The sequence below is a fragment of the Melopsittacus undulatus genome, chromosome 8 (assembly GCF_012275295.1).
Source record: "Melopsittacus undulatus isolate bMelUnd1 chromosome 8, bMelUnd1.mat.Z, whole genome shotgun sequence".
Lineage (NCBI taxonomy): Eukaryota > Metazoa > Chordata > Aves > Psittaciformes > Psittaculidae > Melopsittacus > Melopsittacus undulatus.
In genome coordinates, this window is record NC_047534.1 from 33221683 (window position 1) to 33238349 (window position 16667).

General features: G+C 39.7%; 1 protein-coding gene across 1 annotated transcript in view; it reads right to left on the bottom strand.

Annotated features, from left to right (window-relative positions):
* Positions 1-16287, bottom strand: part of HECW2 (HECT, C2 and WW domain containing E3 ubiquitin protein ligase 2) — a 109132-nt gene extending 92845 nt beyond the window's left edge. Inside the window, exon 1 of the mRNA XM_005145564.4 lies at positions 15991-16287. Within this exon, the coding sequence (XP_005145621.1) occupies positions 15991-16282 (292 nt within the window). The 5' untranslated portion in view covers positions 16283-16287. The remainder of the gene's footprint in view (positions 1-15990) is intronic.
* Between the last annotated feature and the right edge of the window lie 380 nt (positions 16288-16667).

Below are 16667 nucleotides of genomic sequence, written 5' to 3' on the forward strand. Positions count from 1 at the left end.
CCCTCCCTTTGCAGTGTGGTGAAATCCATAGGTGGAGCATCACAGTTCGGTTTTTATTTCATACCTGCATTTAGCCAACACTCATTGTTTTGAGACACTTCACATGCCAACAAGACCAGCTCTGGGCTTTCTTCTCTCAGTTTTGATCTCCATGTATTTTTCTGGAGTGCCTAAAAAGCTGGCAGTGTATGTCATCTGTTTGGAGATGCGGTATTTGTGTCTTGCATCAGGGATGTCTGTGTAATACGCTAATGCAGGGCAAGCTGGCTAATTACTGCTGCATCCAAGTTCAAAGTTCAGATCCAGATGTTGAACCTGTTAAAAATTCAGGACCATCTGGTTTTACTTTTAGTTTGGCTTATCACAGAGAAAATTCAAAATCATGATGTTTGATGCTGGCTTTCTCAGCTCTGTCCTGAGCTGCTACGTAATTCTTGAGAAGCAAAGAAACTTCCAATGCCTTGCCTACCTACTGTATAAGATATATGTTACTAAAATGGTGTCTTCTTACTTATTTTTAGACTTAACTATGTGGGATTCCAGCCAGTTGCCAGTGCAGTGACTCAGCAAAGCCCCATGCAGAGAAACTCTGCATTGGGACTCTTGCACCACCAAAAGGAGGGAAGCTAGGTCATGGGCCCTTCTTCACCTAAATGCACCTGCTTCAGGTGACAGCAGGACACCATCAGAAAGGGCTCCTGAAATCAGAATGCTGACTGTTTGTGAGTGATGAAATAAGGAGTGAAGCACATTGCCTGTGCAGCCTTTGCATGCAGGATGCTATTTTAAGAAGGCTTGGTAGTCCTCTACTCAGCATCTTTACTTTACTCCTCTTAATTTACACTCAAGCCCAGGGACATCCTTCATTTTGCATTAGAAATTCTGCCTGTCACTTCCCAATCCACTCATGTCTCGTGCTCATACCTGGAAGTCTGGAAACATGCCCTACATTTCTAACAGCAAAGCTTGAGTACTTTTTTTATATACATATACATACATATATATATATGTGTGTGTGTATTTTTGTCCCAAATCCTGTTAGAGCATGGAGTATATGTAATAGATTTTCAGGGGGTATCTGTAAATTACTATCTACAGAACTATCAAGGGTGTCTGTGATTTCAAACACAGTATCCTCTATTCAGTAAGCAATTTATTTCAGGAGGTTGACTCATTTCCTTAAAGCTTTTTCAGCTATCTGTTGTGACTGAAAAAAAATCCAGAAAATTTAGAAGTACTCAAGGAAATGAGCCAACACATCCTGGAAGAAATTCATCCAATGCATACACAATAAGAGAAGTCAGTCTTGGATTTCTAAAGAAATGAGCAGGAGGAAGTTCTAAAAGAACCTGAAATATTTTCTGTGAAACACAATGTTTGTTTCCCATCATCATGACTCTCTTTACGCCCACTTTAAAAGCAACATATCATGGCTAATCAGGAAAGTAAAGCAGGTTTTGTGGGTTGTTTTTTTTTTCTCCCTGTGAAGATGAAAAAACTCTTCCTGAAATAGCTTAGTGAATCTCCCCAGTATTTTAATTAAAAATATTGCTGCCATTATGCCTCAATAGAACTTTATTTCAGATCTCTGGTGCTTGCCCCTCAGGGACATACGGTCTATGGTCAAACTATGAAGCTTTTTCAGTGAGATGCACAATAGAACCACCTCATCACAGAGCTCTGGGGATACTGGCAACCTGGAGGTTATCACCCAGGGACAAGGAAATAAGAAGTCCCTACCTTCAAGGGTAATGTAATCAAGTGCACAGTCTTGGAAAAGCTCAACTCTTTGAAAACAAAAGCAAAGAACAAGAAGCATTTTTACAGCCTTTCCAAGAAGCACTAATTCCCAGGGTTAGTATCTGAACTCATGACAGGAACAAATGAAAAACCCATCAAACAACACAGATTTCATGAAATAGTAGTTACTACTACATCATGGCGATGCTGAACAGATGCCTTTGGCTGGACAATGTATTTCCATGTGCTGGGCTGCCACAGGTGTTAAGTCCAGTCTTTCACCTGGAAGATTCATGCCACATGCACATACAGCTTTTGGAAATGTAATATGGTCCAGACATGATACTGAATCTCCCAGAACATGTTAGAATCACCAGCCAGTACTGAGAGGCAATCTCATCAATGCCACCCCACTCTTGGAGAAATGATCAACCGGGGCACTCACAATGGGAGGAAACTGCACCCTGATTTTGCAGCACAAAGTCATTTTTTAGACAGATTCAATTAAGATGATAAAAGGTGCCTCCTTCTTATTTTAACCAATACTCTTCCCAGTCTTCACAGTTTGGATTGGTGTCTGTTCAGTCTTTCCAGCTGATTGCTTTGGAAACAATTTTTTCTATATCATGACTTCTCTGTTAGAAATATCCCTTAATCCCTGTACAGCATTTGTCATCTTTACTTGGTCTGCAAAGAAATGGGATTCCAAACCTTAGCATGCCCCCTTGCAATCTACTAGTTCCATCATACACAAGTTTTTAGCATGCAAATTCCAACATCCAACAATATTTCATATTGTAAAGCCTTTATCTCATATAGGAAAGCCAACATCCAACTACTCTTTTATTGACATAGTTTCACATCACAGCTAACAGAACCACAGGATTAGCAGGAGGCCCATGAAGGAGCAGTCTCACACTGACTCCTGCCATGCTCTGCTACACAAAGCACTTGGCTAACTGCATAGCAAGTCAAATCAGCAAGTATCCGGAGGACAACTATAACCAAATTAGATCACACTCAACACAAGCCAATGCATCAGGTTAAAAAAAATAAAAAAAATAATTTAAAAAATCCTTTTTTTCAGGTTATGCAGCTTATTTCCAAAAAGTTAATTTTCAGGAGGAAATTGATCAGCCCTTGTCTGAGCAAAAAGAGAACTGGAGTAATGCTAAGTGGTAATTCAGATCCTTGAATAGCGAGCAAATGGGATCTCTAAAAGAACAAGCTCACCCTGCTCCAGAATTTCAAAATCAGATACTTTTAACAGGCTCTTCTCATCTGTAAAGAGTCACAACACTCTAGTTTTAGACAAATACATTTTTAGGATGAACATACTTCATACCCAGCAACCCACACATAGCTTCCATTTGTTCACAATAACTAGAGTTTCTGATGTGTAGATATCTACAGTATTACCAAGGTGTCAATAAATATTCTTGAGTACCAAACAAACTATCTTAAAGTATATGGTAGTTCATGCCCTAGTAAAACAGAAGACTGTTTTCCATTGGCAATTAATGGTATTTTATGACAATGTCTTGATTAACTACATGTAACTGCACAGCAGTCCTAAGTGAAAAGACATTATCCAAGCAATAGCATCTTATTAACCTATTCTTCATTACCTCTCGTGCAGTAGATGCAGAAGAGTGAAAAGGAGGTTGGAAGATTGCCTAGGATCTACTTCAGCAGAAGATAATTTAGAATTTCCAGGATCAGTTTACTCCAGATTAATGCACTGACAATACAAATAGCCTTCTCCTGTAATAACCAAAAAACTGCTAACTTGTCTTCAGCACCGCTGTATCATATTCAGAGTAACTCCAATGACTTTTTCCCCCCATACATTGCCTAGATCTTTTCTCTCACACACACACTTCATTAGTTTTGTAATGAGATGGATTATCTCTTCAAGGTTAAGATCAGCTTCTTAAACAAAAAGGATACTTCTAGTGTCAAGTCTTTAAGGCTCATATCATGAAGATGAGAGCAGATGAAGCCAAACACTGCTTATGATAAGTACTACGTGGCTCTGCAGATTAAACTAGACATGACCACAGCTAGGAGAAACACAAAGGTCAGGTTCAATTCTTTACAGGCAGTATCATTTTACCAGTGCCAAAAATCCATGTCAATTACATTAAAATCATTACTAGAGGTCAAAAAAGGAGATAAACATCTTGCTTATTTACATTTTCAGCATGAAATTTCAGAAGTAGAAAGTTTTCTCTCTTGCAGTGTTAACATGCAACACCAAAAAAGGACCACAAAGCTGTACAGACTAACAAAGGCAAAGAAGCTTTATTATTTCTTGTAAATATCTTGAAAGCACCAACAGACAACATTTCCATAAGGGCTTTTTTATTCCTAGCAGAGTATCTATTAAGAGCAGCAATTCCCCGGGATTCTGCAGGCAAAAAACAAGCCTAGAACTGAATGCAACTAGGGAGAAAGGCTTGCCAACTCAGCTACTCCCAGCAACACAAGTAAACCTAGAGCATAAATAAGTAATTACAAAAGGCACAATCAGACCTGCACTCCTGTTACAGCAGCCTACAAATCACATCCCATCACACCTTGTCTGTTGGGGTCACTGCATATTGCAGCTGGAGCAGGTTGAGTGGCAAATTATTTACTGCTGAAGAGACAGGTCCTCTTGCTCCTGGTTATACACCCCTGCAGGTTCCCAGCAGCTACCCCTGCTGCTCTCTTGCATCCCATTTGAGACGCTAAAGGGGCAGTAGAGCTTTCTGTAGTCTTGGAAGAACAAATGCTCTGCCAGTTTAGGGCTGCTCAGCCAATGGGAAGTACACAGTAGCACCAAAGATAGTAATCTATGCTAATCTGAAACATGGGAAATATAACCCCCATTTTCAAGAAGGGGAAAATGGATGACCCGGGGAATTACAGACCAGTCAGTCTCACCTCTGTGCATGGCAAAATCTGGGAGCAGATTCTCCTTGAAGCATGCTAAGGCACATGAAAAACAACCAGGTGCTCGGTGACAGCCAGCATGGCTTCACTAGGGGGAAATACTGCCTGACCACTTTGGTGACCTTCTATGATGGGGCTACGGAACTGATGGGCAAAGGCAGAGCAGTTGACATAATCTACCTAGACTTGTGCAAAGTGTTTGACACTGCCCCACACAACATCCTTGTCTCTGAATTGGAGAAACATCAATTTGATAGGTGGACCACTCAGTGGATAAAGAACTGGCTGGATGGCTGCACGCAAAGTGGTCAATGGCTCACTGTCTGGCTGAAGACCAGTAACAAGTGGTGTCCCTCAAGGATCAGTGTTGGGACCAGTCTTGTTCAACATCTTTTTTGCTCGCACAGACAGTGGGATTGAGTGTGCCCTCAGCAAGTTTGCTGATGACACCAAGCTGTGTGGTTCTGTTGATACACTAGAGGGAAGGAATGCCATTCAGAGGGACCTTGACACACTTGTGAGGTGGCTGATGCCAACCTCATGAAGTTTAACCATGACAAGTGCAAGGTCCTACACCTGGGTCGGAGCAATCCCAGGCACAGCTACAGGTTGGGCAGAGAAGAGATTCAGAGCAGCCCAAGGAGAGGGACTTGGGGGTGTTGGTCAGTGTGAAAATGAACATGAGCCGGCTTCAGTGTGCGCTTGCAGCCCAGAAAGCCAACCGTATCCTGGGCTGCATCAAAAGGAGCGTGACCAGCAGGTCGAAGGAGGTGATCCTGCCCCTCTACTCTGCTCTTGTGAGACCTCTCTTGGAGTGTTGTGTGCAGTTCTGGTGTCCTCAACATAAAAAGGACATGGAACTGTTGGAACAAATCCAGAGGAGGCCACGAGGATGATCAGGGGACTGGAGTACCGCCTGTATGAAGACAAGCTGAGAAAGTTGTGGCTGTTCAGCCTGGAGAAGGCTGCATGGAGACCTCAGAACAGCCTTCCAGTATCAGAAGGGGGCTTATAATGATGCTGGTGAGGGACTAATCATTAGGGACTGTAGTGGTAGGATAAGGGTAAGTTTAGATTGGATCTAAGGAAGAAGTTCTTTACTGTTAGGGTGGTGAGGTACTGGAATGGGTTGCCCAGGGAAGTTGTGAATGCTCCATCCCTGGCAGTGTTCAAGGCCAGGTTGGATGAAGCCTTGGGTGCCATGGCTTAGTGTGAGGTGTCCCTGCCCATGGCAGGGGGGTTGGAACTGGATGATCTTAAGGTTCTTTCCAACCCTAACTATTCTATAATTCTATGATTCTATGGTGATTTTTATTTAACTGCTTGAGCAGGAGAGGAGTGTACTCAAATGTGCTGTAATTAAGACTGCTCTTCCAAATCAAAATCTTATGTGCTAATGACTCAGAACATCCAGCTGAATGGACAATGACAGTCATAATGCTGTTTGCACCATTGAGTGAAATGTCACTCAAGTCAGGTGGGTTGTCTTTGTTTACTTGCCAAAAACATCACAGCTTTGAAGTTTTTCAAAGAAAACTGGACAATGCACTTTTCATTGTATAGCTAAAATAATTTACAGGAGTAAACTGTACAGGAGTACACTGACTACTACCCCATCAATAACTCCCAAAAATCCTACTCATAGTTGGCTTTTATATATGAAAGTCAACAGTAGTTGTCACTTCCTTATTCAGCATCTTGAAAGCAACTGCCTGTCTGTAAGTCTACTAAAATTCAGAGATGCATCTATGTTAAAAACTTGAACTGAATTTTCCCTCTTCCTGCAGGCTACCATCTGCTGACCTATGCCGTGCATGAAACTCTATATACAGATAAAGCTACAGTGAATACAGAAAGATGTTTTTTTCTCTTTTGTAAGGTCATTACTAGATATTTATCTCAGTTTCAACAGTATGTGCCTGCTACTGCACTATGAATGTTTTTTCTATGCATATTTCAGCTTATAAAGCCAAACCCATTTAGGCTTAACTGGCTTCATATGCAAGAAATCACATCTGCTGGCAAAGATAAAACACTGATTAAGGTCCTGATCTTGCAAAGCAACAAATGCCTTTAATTATTAGTCCTTTTCAGAGATGACACATAGTAGGTCCAAGCTTTCAGCTTTAATCTCTCAAAAACTATCCTCAAGTGCGACTCCACTCATGTGAATCACATTTATGCCCATCAGACAAAGCTTAAATTCTCAAGGAATGAATTATACAATGGAGCATGAGATTTCATACTAAATCTGACAATTAAAACTTCCAATGGCAACTGAACAGCAACAATCAGAGAATTATTATCAGGGAAAACCAGAAACTACATCTTTAATCACACTTTCTGTAAGAAAACTAGAAATCAGTGACCTCTATCCATAAAAACCCTCCTCTATGTACAGTTAAAGAGTGCTTGATGTTAACAGTGACATGCAAGAAAAGATAAAGCTGAAACTGCATTCTTAAATATGCCCTTTAAGAATAAATAGGCTTTGTCCACTTCCCTTAACATCAGATTATATACCCATGTAGCTATGCACGTTAGTTTTAATATAGTCTGTATATTTTCAAAATAAGCTCCTTTACATTTACTTAACACTTTACAGTACTCATCTTGCTTCTTCCAGGCAAAGTAATAAATCCTTGTTTATCTTTTCCTCTTCTCCTTACTACAGCACATGGGAAACGAGTGTTTTTTAATAGAAACTGTAGGTTCATTTTTTGCATTACCACACATTGGGATATAAAGGATTCATTTATTCCCAAGGGCAGGGCAGGAATAACAAGGGCAATGAATCTACTAATTTTTATAACCTTTCAAGGACTACTGACACATTAGTGATGGAATAAGTGATGAGTGACTTGAAATACAACTGAAGATTAAACGGTTTGACATTAACTCTGAATGACTGCTAGACAAAGGCGGCAGATCTCTTGAAGAGAGTTCGACCAGACCTTGAAACAAATCTCTGAAGCATGGGATTTGCTTGCCTGGAAATTGGCTGCCCACCAGAGTGAGAGCGATGGAGTCCTGGATGCTGCTGGGCAGAGAGACAGGAAACACTGCCAATGCAGGCATTTGTAAGCTTTGTTCTTCCCAAGGGGTAACTGCCAGCTAAGCATAGTCAGTTGAACTGCTCTCCTGTAGCATCTTCACCCCACAGCAGTACCTCTCTTACATCAAAGTGGCAAAACATGCAAGGGCTGAGTAACATTCAGGCCTAGCTGAAAATTATTCTGTATAAAAGGAGCTCGAGATGGTCAGACCTGGCCATTCTCTGGAATTGTTTGTCCCTCAAGCAGCATAAGATGCAAGATATATCTTGATAAGTTTTCCTAGGAAAGAAGGCCTATCAGGATCAATTGGCACCTTCAGTAACCTCCTCCAGTTATAATTTATGAACCTGTGTTTCTAATATCAGCATATATTAAAAGGTTATATTAAACATATCCACCACTAAAGTGTAGTTTCAGAGTCCTAGTATGCTTTTAAGTGGCACTGGTTTTATCTACATCAGTCACATCCTTAACATACAGTATTTAACACTCAGCTTATAACACTCCTCCATTAATTCAGATTTCTATAGTCATTGATAAACGACACAGATGAAGGAGCCAAGAATTTTATAAAAAATTTACAGAAGGAATTCTAACACTGTGCTTAATGCAAAACTAATTAATAATCTATTACTTACATGAAACAAATGAATTAATGCAAGTACTTTTCAATCCAATTGCCAGGAATTTGGAGTAACTGGTTTTTCCCAAATTATTTTGAAAATACTACATGGCACGTTGGTTTGATGATAGAAACCAGCTAAGCAAATGTCTTCAAAAAAGAAGTCAAAATGAAAGCCAACCTCCTTCAAACAAATAAAAAACCAAGTTAACACAAGGCAATTTTATGGTAATTTGAAATATTACAAACTCAGAAGTGTACATTGTTTTCCATTATCCAGTGTTTGTTATCTTCCCATCTGCTGGAACAGCCACTTGCATCAATAAGGCAGGATAGGGAGAACACTGCTTTCTATCCAAAGGATTATAAATGTTCTCTTGCCAAAACCTCTTGCAGTGGAAATATACTGACACCACAGATGAAGGTGTCCTCCCTGCAGCTATGTTTGTCTTCTTTTCAGGTCAGGGGGATCTCAAAAACTTAATAACACACAATTAACTGAAAAGTTTGGTTGTTCTGGCAACACTTTGTCATAGCTTGAACTTCTTTCAGACACAAATATCATACTACAAGATTCTAGGTTTTGGTTTATTTTTTTAGCAGGGAAGTAATTCTTCTTAAAACAAATATCACCAGTGTATTTTAATGTAGTGAATGTATCTTTTAAGGTATCTGTTGCATGCAATGAAAACGCATAGAGAAAGCACCTTCTAGTCATGCCTTCTAACTTTTGCGGTAAAGAGAAGGTATTGTATTGTCCACACACTGATTTTTAAGCAAAATTTACTAGTTCACAACTGAAGAAGGGAAAGTACCAAATTCTGTGTTGGGGAAAAAGGATCTTTGCATGTGGGTCAGGATCCAGAAAGAAAGGAAAGATTAAGACTGAAATGAAGTACCTGGAAGGAAAGCTTCTGAAGCCCCTTGCTTTGTTATAATTATTTTTAAATGACTGTAGGCTTCATCCCATATTTTAGGATACAATTCCTGTATTAGACTGCCTTCACTTTTCATTATCCCTCTCAAGAGGTGACTTTTCCCTAAATATAAAGCAAATTAAATAGTTCAGGGCAGATTTTTCCCCCCACACTTTTGCTTACCACAACTACCAACACCAGACATTCGCAAACTACTGCCAACCCCAGATGCAGGCCAAGAGGAATTCAAGTTCTCTTCTTTAATCCTACTTAGTGTTGATCATGAATTTTGCTTTGTTATACATATTATTTAAGCATACATCTCCAATGGGAATTTCACTGACATCTCAACGTGCACAGGTGTGGCTCTTCCAGAGCTTCATAGCCATAGCTAGTCCTTCTGTTTATTTCTGAAGAGAACAAAAATCACCACACCACTAAGATATTCAGATGATATGATAAAAACCACCAAATCCCCACTGGTTGATGACAAATAGCACAATACCAGCCTCCTGGAAGCCTAAGCCAAAGAGCCTAAGCCATGGAGCCAGCTGGGTAAAGACCAGCTCTTCTACATAAAAAGTCAAGCCTACAGTTTGCAGACAAAATAAGAAGTAACCACAACTTATACTGTAATGCCTAGTAACTAGTCAGTAGACATGAACAGCACTACTCATGTTTGAAAGTATAGAGAGGCATTTACATTGCTGGAACAGGAAGGAGAAAAAAAAGTTGAGTGATTAATCAGGCTTTTCTGGAATATAATGAAGTTATTACTTTGTATGTATTCTATAACGGAACCCAGAGAAATCTTCTCAGAATGAAGTATCTTAACATTTTATAATCTCTCTATCTAATGTTAGTCACTATTTTGAGTATATTTAAAGCAGCTTCTGTGAAAGCTTTTTTTCTTTTTAATCTTGTCTGACCTGAAATGGAGAGCCTCTGAACTCCATTACCCTAGAAGGCTTAGTATAAAACTAGATCCTATCTAAATTGCTCTATATAACTTTGCATCAGGGGCTTTTGTTTTGTTTTTACAATGCTGTTGTGGATGCATGCTGTAGGTATAACACAAAGCCAAGCAGCCTGTGAAAAGCAGCCAATGGAAATAAATACAGTGACCTTTGATAGCCAGCATTTTAAATATGCTAGGATCTCTAGAATAAGGTCATCCATCTCATAAGTAGGACTCCGTAAATTAGGACAAAAGTAGGCCAACGTGGGCAATTCAGCCATGGGAGTTAATCTTTTTGAACCAAAAGTAGGTTTTATTTCTCTCTCCTGACTTTTTATTCTTTATTTTGTGCCTTCTGATTTCTTTAAATATGAGACTTTATGGCAACCCATAAAACTCATCAAGATTCAACTTCCCTCACCATCCCACAAGCAGTGGAGAGTCAACCTGCTCATCTTCCTGAACAGCTCTCACTTCCCAAGGAGGTCATGGTACCCTGTTGCTATGCAGCAAGAAAACTGGTGTGCCTCATAGTCCCTTCAAACTGAATCCAATACTTTGCTCAGCCTTACTCACCACAGGACTCCAGATCCTGACCATTATTCCATAGCAAGACGCAGATTCCTCTTAATTAGAGGATAAAATGTCTGAAAAACTCCAATAACATCAATATTACTTGGAACGACCATTCTTAAAATACTCATGTACAGAGCAAAAGCTGGGTCACCACTTAAAGATAACTTCTTGGGTCTGATGGGATGCCACAAGTGTTTGTTAGATTCTACAGTTTTCTACCACTTCAAAAGAAGAAGATTTTCAATCTAAATCCTAGTGAGGGTTTGGGGTCTTTTTTTGTTTGGGGTGGGATTTTTTCATTGTTTTGTTTTGGTTTTTAAGTTAAAAAGAAAAACGGAGAGAATGGACCTCTTCCTTTCTTCCCATCAGGACAGAAAGATTAAATGTCTACGTTTACTCCTCAGAGTAAGCACAGGTATGACATCTCTACTAGAAAGCCCCCTCTCCAAATTTCATCATGCCTTGCCACTTTCAAGCGACAAGAATTGGTCCTAAAAGAAGAAATGAGAAACCCATTCTAGGCAGATTGAAGCTGAAATCAAAATAAACCTGTATTTCTGACTTCACAATTTCATGTTTCATGCAACACTGCCTGATGAGCAGAGCAAAAACTCAGAAATAACATTTCTCCCTTCCATGCAGTCTCAGTGGGACACCTTTCTGTGTTTTTATAGATGTGTTATCTGCATTCTCCACGCATTTTGCTCTGGAGCTAAAAAGATGCTTCAACAAAACTTGATGGACAAGACTGTTCAAGAAGTGGTACTGACACTGTAGAAAGTTCAGACAGTACAAAAACAGAAATAGTTAGCAAAAAGCATGTTTGCTTTCACATAATACACTGTGTCTCTCACATACATTTTCCTTCTCGTAATCCTTAGGAATACACTGGAAAAGAAGACATCCCTCTATACAAAGCAGTCTCTCAACAAGAAAACAGATCACATTTTAGTTCCACAAAGCGATGAACAGAGGAAGACACAAGTATGGGACTAAACTCAGCAAGCCCACACATGTAACTAAAAACATTCTTTAAAATACAAAATTTGCGAAAAACTGAGGAGGAATTTAGCTATGTAGAGCATTTTTCACAGTTAGGCTCCATTTCTTGCATTTAAAAATGAAAAACCAAAAGTTTGCAGATGATTATCCTGATGACATTATAGTGAGTTAATGTCTAATAACATATACAGTCTTGTCTACAAAGTATTTGTTCATTTATGACTTCCCTCCCTTTTTAAATAATAAAACCCACAATTCTGGAAAAAAAAAATCACATGCACTTGAAATAGAATTTAAAAAAATAAATAAATAATCAGTCCTTCTGAATAAGATGATTCTGTCTTTCTCCCCTATGGCTTTCCTCTTTTGAAAAGATAACAACTATTTTCATAACCATTTAGCAGGCCAAGCTCTTCACTGAAGTTGTACTGCACTAGGAGAAGCTCCATCTACTACTCCTTAGTGTAAGCCAATCATCTGCTAACCACCCAAGCAGTAAAGGCAGTGATTCTGATTACAGACAGTCTTGTGACCAACTGCACCACCCCATGTCTGGGTGAATGGGTACAGTGGTGTGTCAAGTGGTGTGGCTCTTAACAAGAACAGGATCTAACAAGTTTGGTGGGATTCCTGGTGAACCACTACAGATTTAGCCATGCAGGAAAACCACACTCAGAAGCACAGAACTGCTTTTTCACAATACAAACTAATAAGAGCACATTAATTAAATAAATTGATGAATGAAGTGGCAAAACAGCTTCCAGTATGTCATCTTCAATTCCTGTTATATTGGATTTATTCTACAAAATTAATCTGAAGTTAAAATGTGCCTGGATCGCTTCTGGCTTTTGCCAGATCTCTCTGTACTAATACCTGAGCTCAGAATGATGCTCATTTTTAGAATTTCACCTTCTCTTCATTTACAAAATTAACAATCATTTTCCCCCCCTCAAAACATTGATCCAATTGATGACAGTTAATAGCACAACCAACATTAAAAAAATAAAAAGCCACATTACTGTATTTTTAGTTATGCTATGGAATTTTATTAAATAAGAGCAAAATATTTGCCTTTTTCTGTTCCTAGCTCCTTGAAAACTGATGCTTTACTAGAAGACATGGGGGGATGCTGGAGGTCCAGCAGTACGCTGGCACAGCCCCAGTGCCATCTTACGTTATTGAGTACAATTGATGCTGCCTTCAGGAGGCAGTGCTAAAGCAACATTGTGATTTTCATTCTAAAGGAAGAACTGGAAGGATAACCTCAAGCACCTACGCTGAATATTAATAATGTGTTTGAGAATGGTGCTTTTGTTTTTAAATATATTCACCCACACGTCCCTCTCCTGAGAAAACAAGAAGTGAGTCTCTTCAACTTCCAAAGGAGTAAGTGGAAACTGGGCATACTTCATGGCAATTATTACAAAGAACTAAAATCCTGCAATCCTGTAAGGTTTAACTTACCTTAACTATGTCTATAAAATTTAGGAAAATTAAAGTTTTCAGGTTGTACTCATATGACTATTTTAATAATATTTTTTTATTTTTAAAAGATGCTAAATACTAGAAAGAGTTTATCAATAAACCTAAATCAAAGATAGGCAGGCTTATCAGGCTGAGCATATCCTTAGCCCTCTGCTATATAAAACCATGCAACCCCATCATTCAGAATGATGAAAACACAAATCTGTAGGGAAAGACTCTGCTCAAATCTGTTTTAAATCAGTAACAAAATTCTCACCAGTACTTGTGGATTTCACATGGCAGTGGAGACAAAAGCTAACGTGAATGAGCTCCTTTCGTCATTTAACACAAAAATAGGAAACTCAATATACTCAAACACTCTGCTTTTACACAGTAGTATGATAGGGGCTTTAAGCCCCAAAAGGCATAAATTTGGCTGTTTCTTATTTGGCTGATTCTTATCCTGTGGTAACTTAACATTATTTGGTATTTTAGGGGCTCAACATACTGAAAGTAGGAATATTATTAATCATGAAAGTAGGACAAAAATCACTTATAGCCTACAATAACAATGAGAATTTTACAGAAAGATGTTGTATTTGAGCATCTTGAATACCAAACATGAAATGCTGTGAATCATGAAAGAAACAATGGGAAGGGGTGTCAAAACTTTATTTAGATAAAGCTCTCAATGTATTTAAATAAGGGCGTTTAAGCTCAATTTAGCAGTCTGCATTTTACAGCACAGATCACACTTCAGTTGCTAATGCTGTTGGGAGGATTAATTTCTGTTTATTATGGAGACACTCCGTTTAGGTGGCTTAAATGTTAGCACATACCCACAGTTCATTCTAAGAGAGACTGCAGCTCATGCAGTAGCTCTAATATATATAACCATGTAAGCACTGGAACAGCACAAGACAACACTGTCCAGTTTGTGGATCTATACGAACACTGGAAAATATATCAGACAAAAAAAAAATGAGAACTGGAAACAGCATTTACACAGCATGTAACATTAAGTGATGCAAAGACGGAACATCTTGGAAAAAGCTGGCACAGCAAATCCCTCTCCAAAATTCTGTTGAGACCAAATCTCATTGCACCAAGCTTAGACCCAGCAGGGACAAAATTCCAGCAGTCAGACCTGTCTCCACCGATTTCTGCTATACCTGCTTTTGACAGGCTGAGTTGACAGTTCCTTTCTTCATGAGTAATTAGGTTCATGTCATGGGTTCAGCAAGTAGCAGTCATTTTTTCTCCTTCTTGGTAGCTGGTGCAGTGCTGTGTTTTGACTTTCGGGCTGGGAGCGGTTGCTGGCGGCACGTACGTTTTGAGTTACTGCTCAAATGTTTGGTTTTGTCCAAGGCCTTTTCTGAGCTCATGCTCTGCCAGGGAGGAGGGGAAGCCGGGAGGAGGGAGAAATAGGGCGCCTGGCCTGAGCTAGTCGGGGAGGTATTCCATACCACAGCACATCATGCTTGGGGAGGTAACTGGAAGTTTGCCACAAGGGGGGGTTAGCTCTCTTCCGGGTTGGGCTCGTTTCGGTGGGTGGTATCGTATTCTCTCCTTGTTTATTTCCTCTAACATTGATTTATTAGTGGTAGCAGTAGTGATTTGTGTTATACCTTAATTGCTGGATTGGCTTTTATCTCAATCCATGGGAGTTGTATTCCTCTGGTTCTCCTCCCCATCACTCCGGGAGTGGGGAGGTGGGGGGGAAAAAGGGGTGTGTGGTACTGCGGGAGACTGAGGTGGGGTTTTAAACCACGACAGTTCAGAAAAGCAGTGCAACTGTGAAACAAATCAACCTATCAGTCCCACTTACTTGAGCACCAGTTAAATTCAGAAAGTAATTTAGTGCACATGAACTGGATTCCTTGAGAAGGCAATTAACCCCCATACACCACTAAAGCTACCCTCTAGCTGAACTTCAGTTCCTAGCGTGGACACATACAGACTATCCTTTGGACAGCTCCAAACAACAGACACAGTAGGAATGTTTGGATCTAAGGACGTGATTAAATGTAACACACTGGAAAATCCCAACTCAAATATGCTGCTGTTGGTCCAACCATTTTGCCCTACCGATCCACTCCTGAGCCACATTATTTGCTAATGCACACCCTGCTCCCAGGTCTCTCCACACCAGGCTAAAGATCTTTCCAGCTCTGTTCTGTGAAATATCCTGGACAGCACAAAAAAGCACACAAAAGAGTCTCTTCAGAGGATTTCCTTCTACAAGAATTCTTCATAAACAGAAACTCTCACTTCAGAATTGATACCATTTTAGTTCTACTAAACCAAAGACAAACAAAACAACTTTTCACAACTGTTAAGAATCCACTTGTCAGAAAACCTGCACAAACATTGGACAATAAGCATGTCGGTTGTATGAAGCGCACAGTATTGCAAACTTTCTAGTATGTGAGCCAGCCACCAGCAGAGGCACATACTCTGTATGCACACATATTCTATCAGTTCACTGTAGAAACAGATCAACATTGGTTAGAATCATGTTTTTAAATAGTTCACTGCACTAAGAAAAACAAAGAGAAATTTCAAGTAATTCTCAGCGGTCTTACCTCAACTTTATCTTCAGACTAATCATGCAGTGTGCCAGAACATGAATCAGAACAGGAAATATGAAGTGGCAAAACATCAAGAAACACACAGAAATGTTACAATATTACAACTACAGAAATATTTCTGACTTACCTATGTGATAAAGTCCTATCCAGTCAGTCGGGTCTACTTCTTCCTTAATATCCCAGAAAATGATGAGGTTCTGAGATTGCCCCAAGGTGTATTCGTACATACTGGCTGTCAAACTAGACCTGCTATCCGAGGTCACTAAGTCTGTGTCACTGTTGGCACGCTGCAAGTTCATGTTCTCAGCCATGGGGCCCTGAGATGCCAAACTCTGCAGGTTCTCTGGGCTCAGAGTATACCGTAGCTGCGGGTTGCGACGGCGCACAAAAAGCAGATGTTCTCGGGCTGAACTGGCCATCTCTTCTCTACTTCTGTCAGTTCACGTGAAAAAGTTGTTGTTCAGAGATCTATAGTGAAGAAGAAAAATACGGAAGTGTTAAAGTCAGACAAGTTACTTAGTGAAATATTAAATGGAGATGTGCTAGTGCATAAATGTGCATAAATGTTCCTAAAGTGGACTGAGTATAATCTTTTACTTCATTACTCTATCACTTCAGTTAACCACACACCGTGAAATAACATTTATAAGCCAAAAAGCAAGAGAAAGGAAAACATCCAAGACCATCTATCAAGCAAGAAGAGCCACAGTAATAATGCTAATTAAAGACTCGTAGTAGCTTGAAGACTGAAGAGATAATGAACTCAGCATCCACCAAAGATATCACAGCAGGATATAATGTACT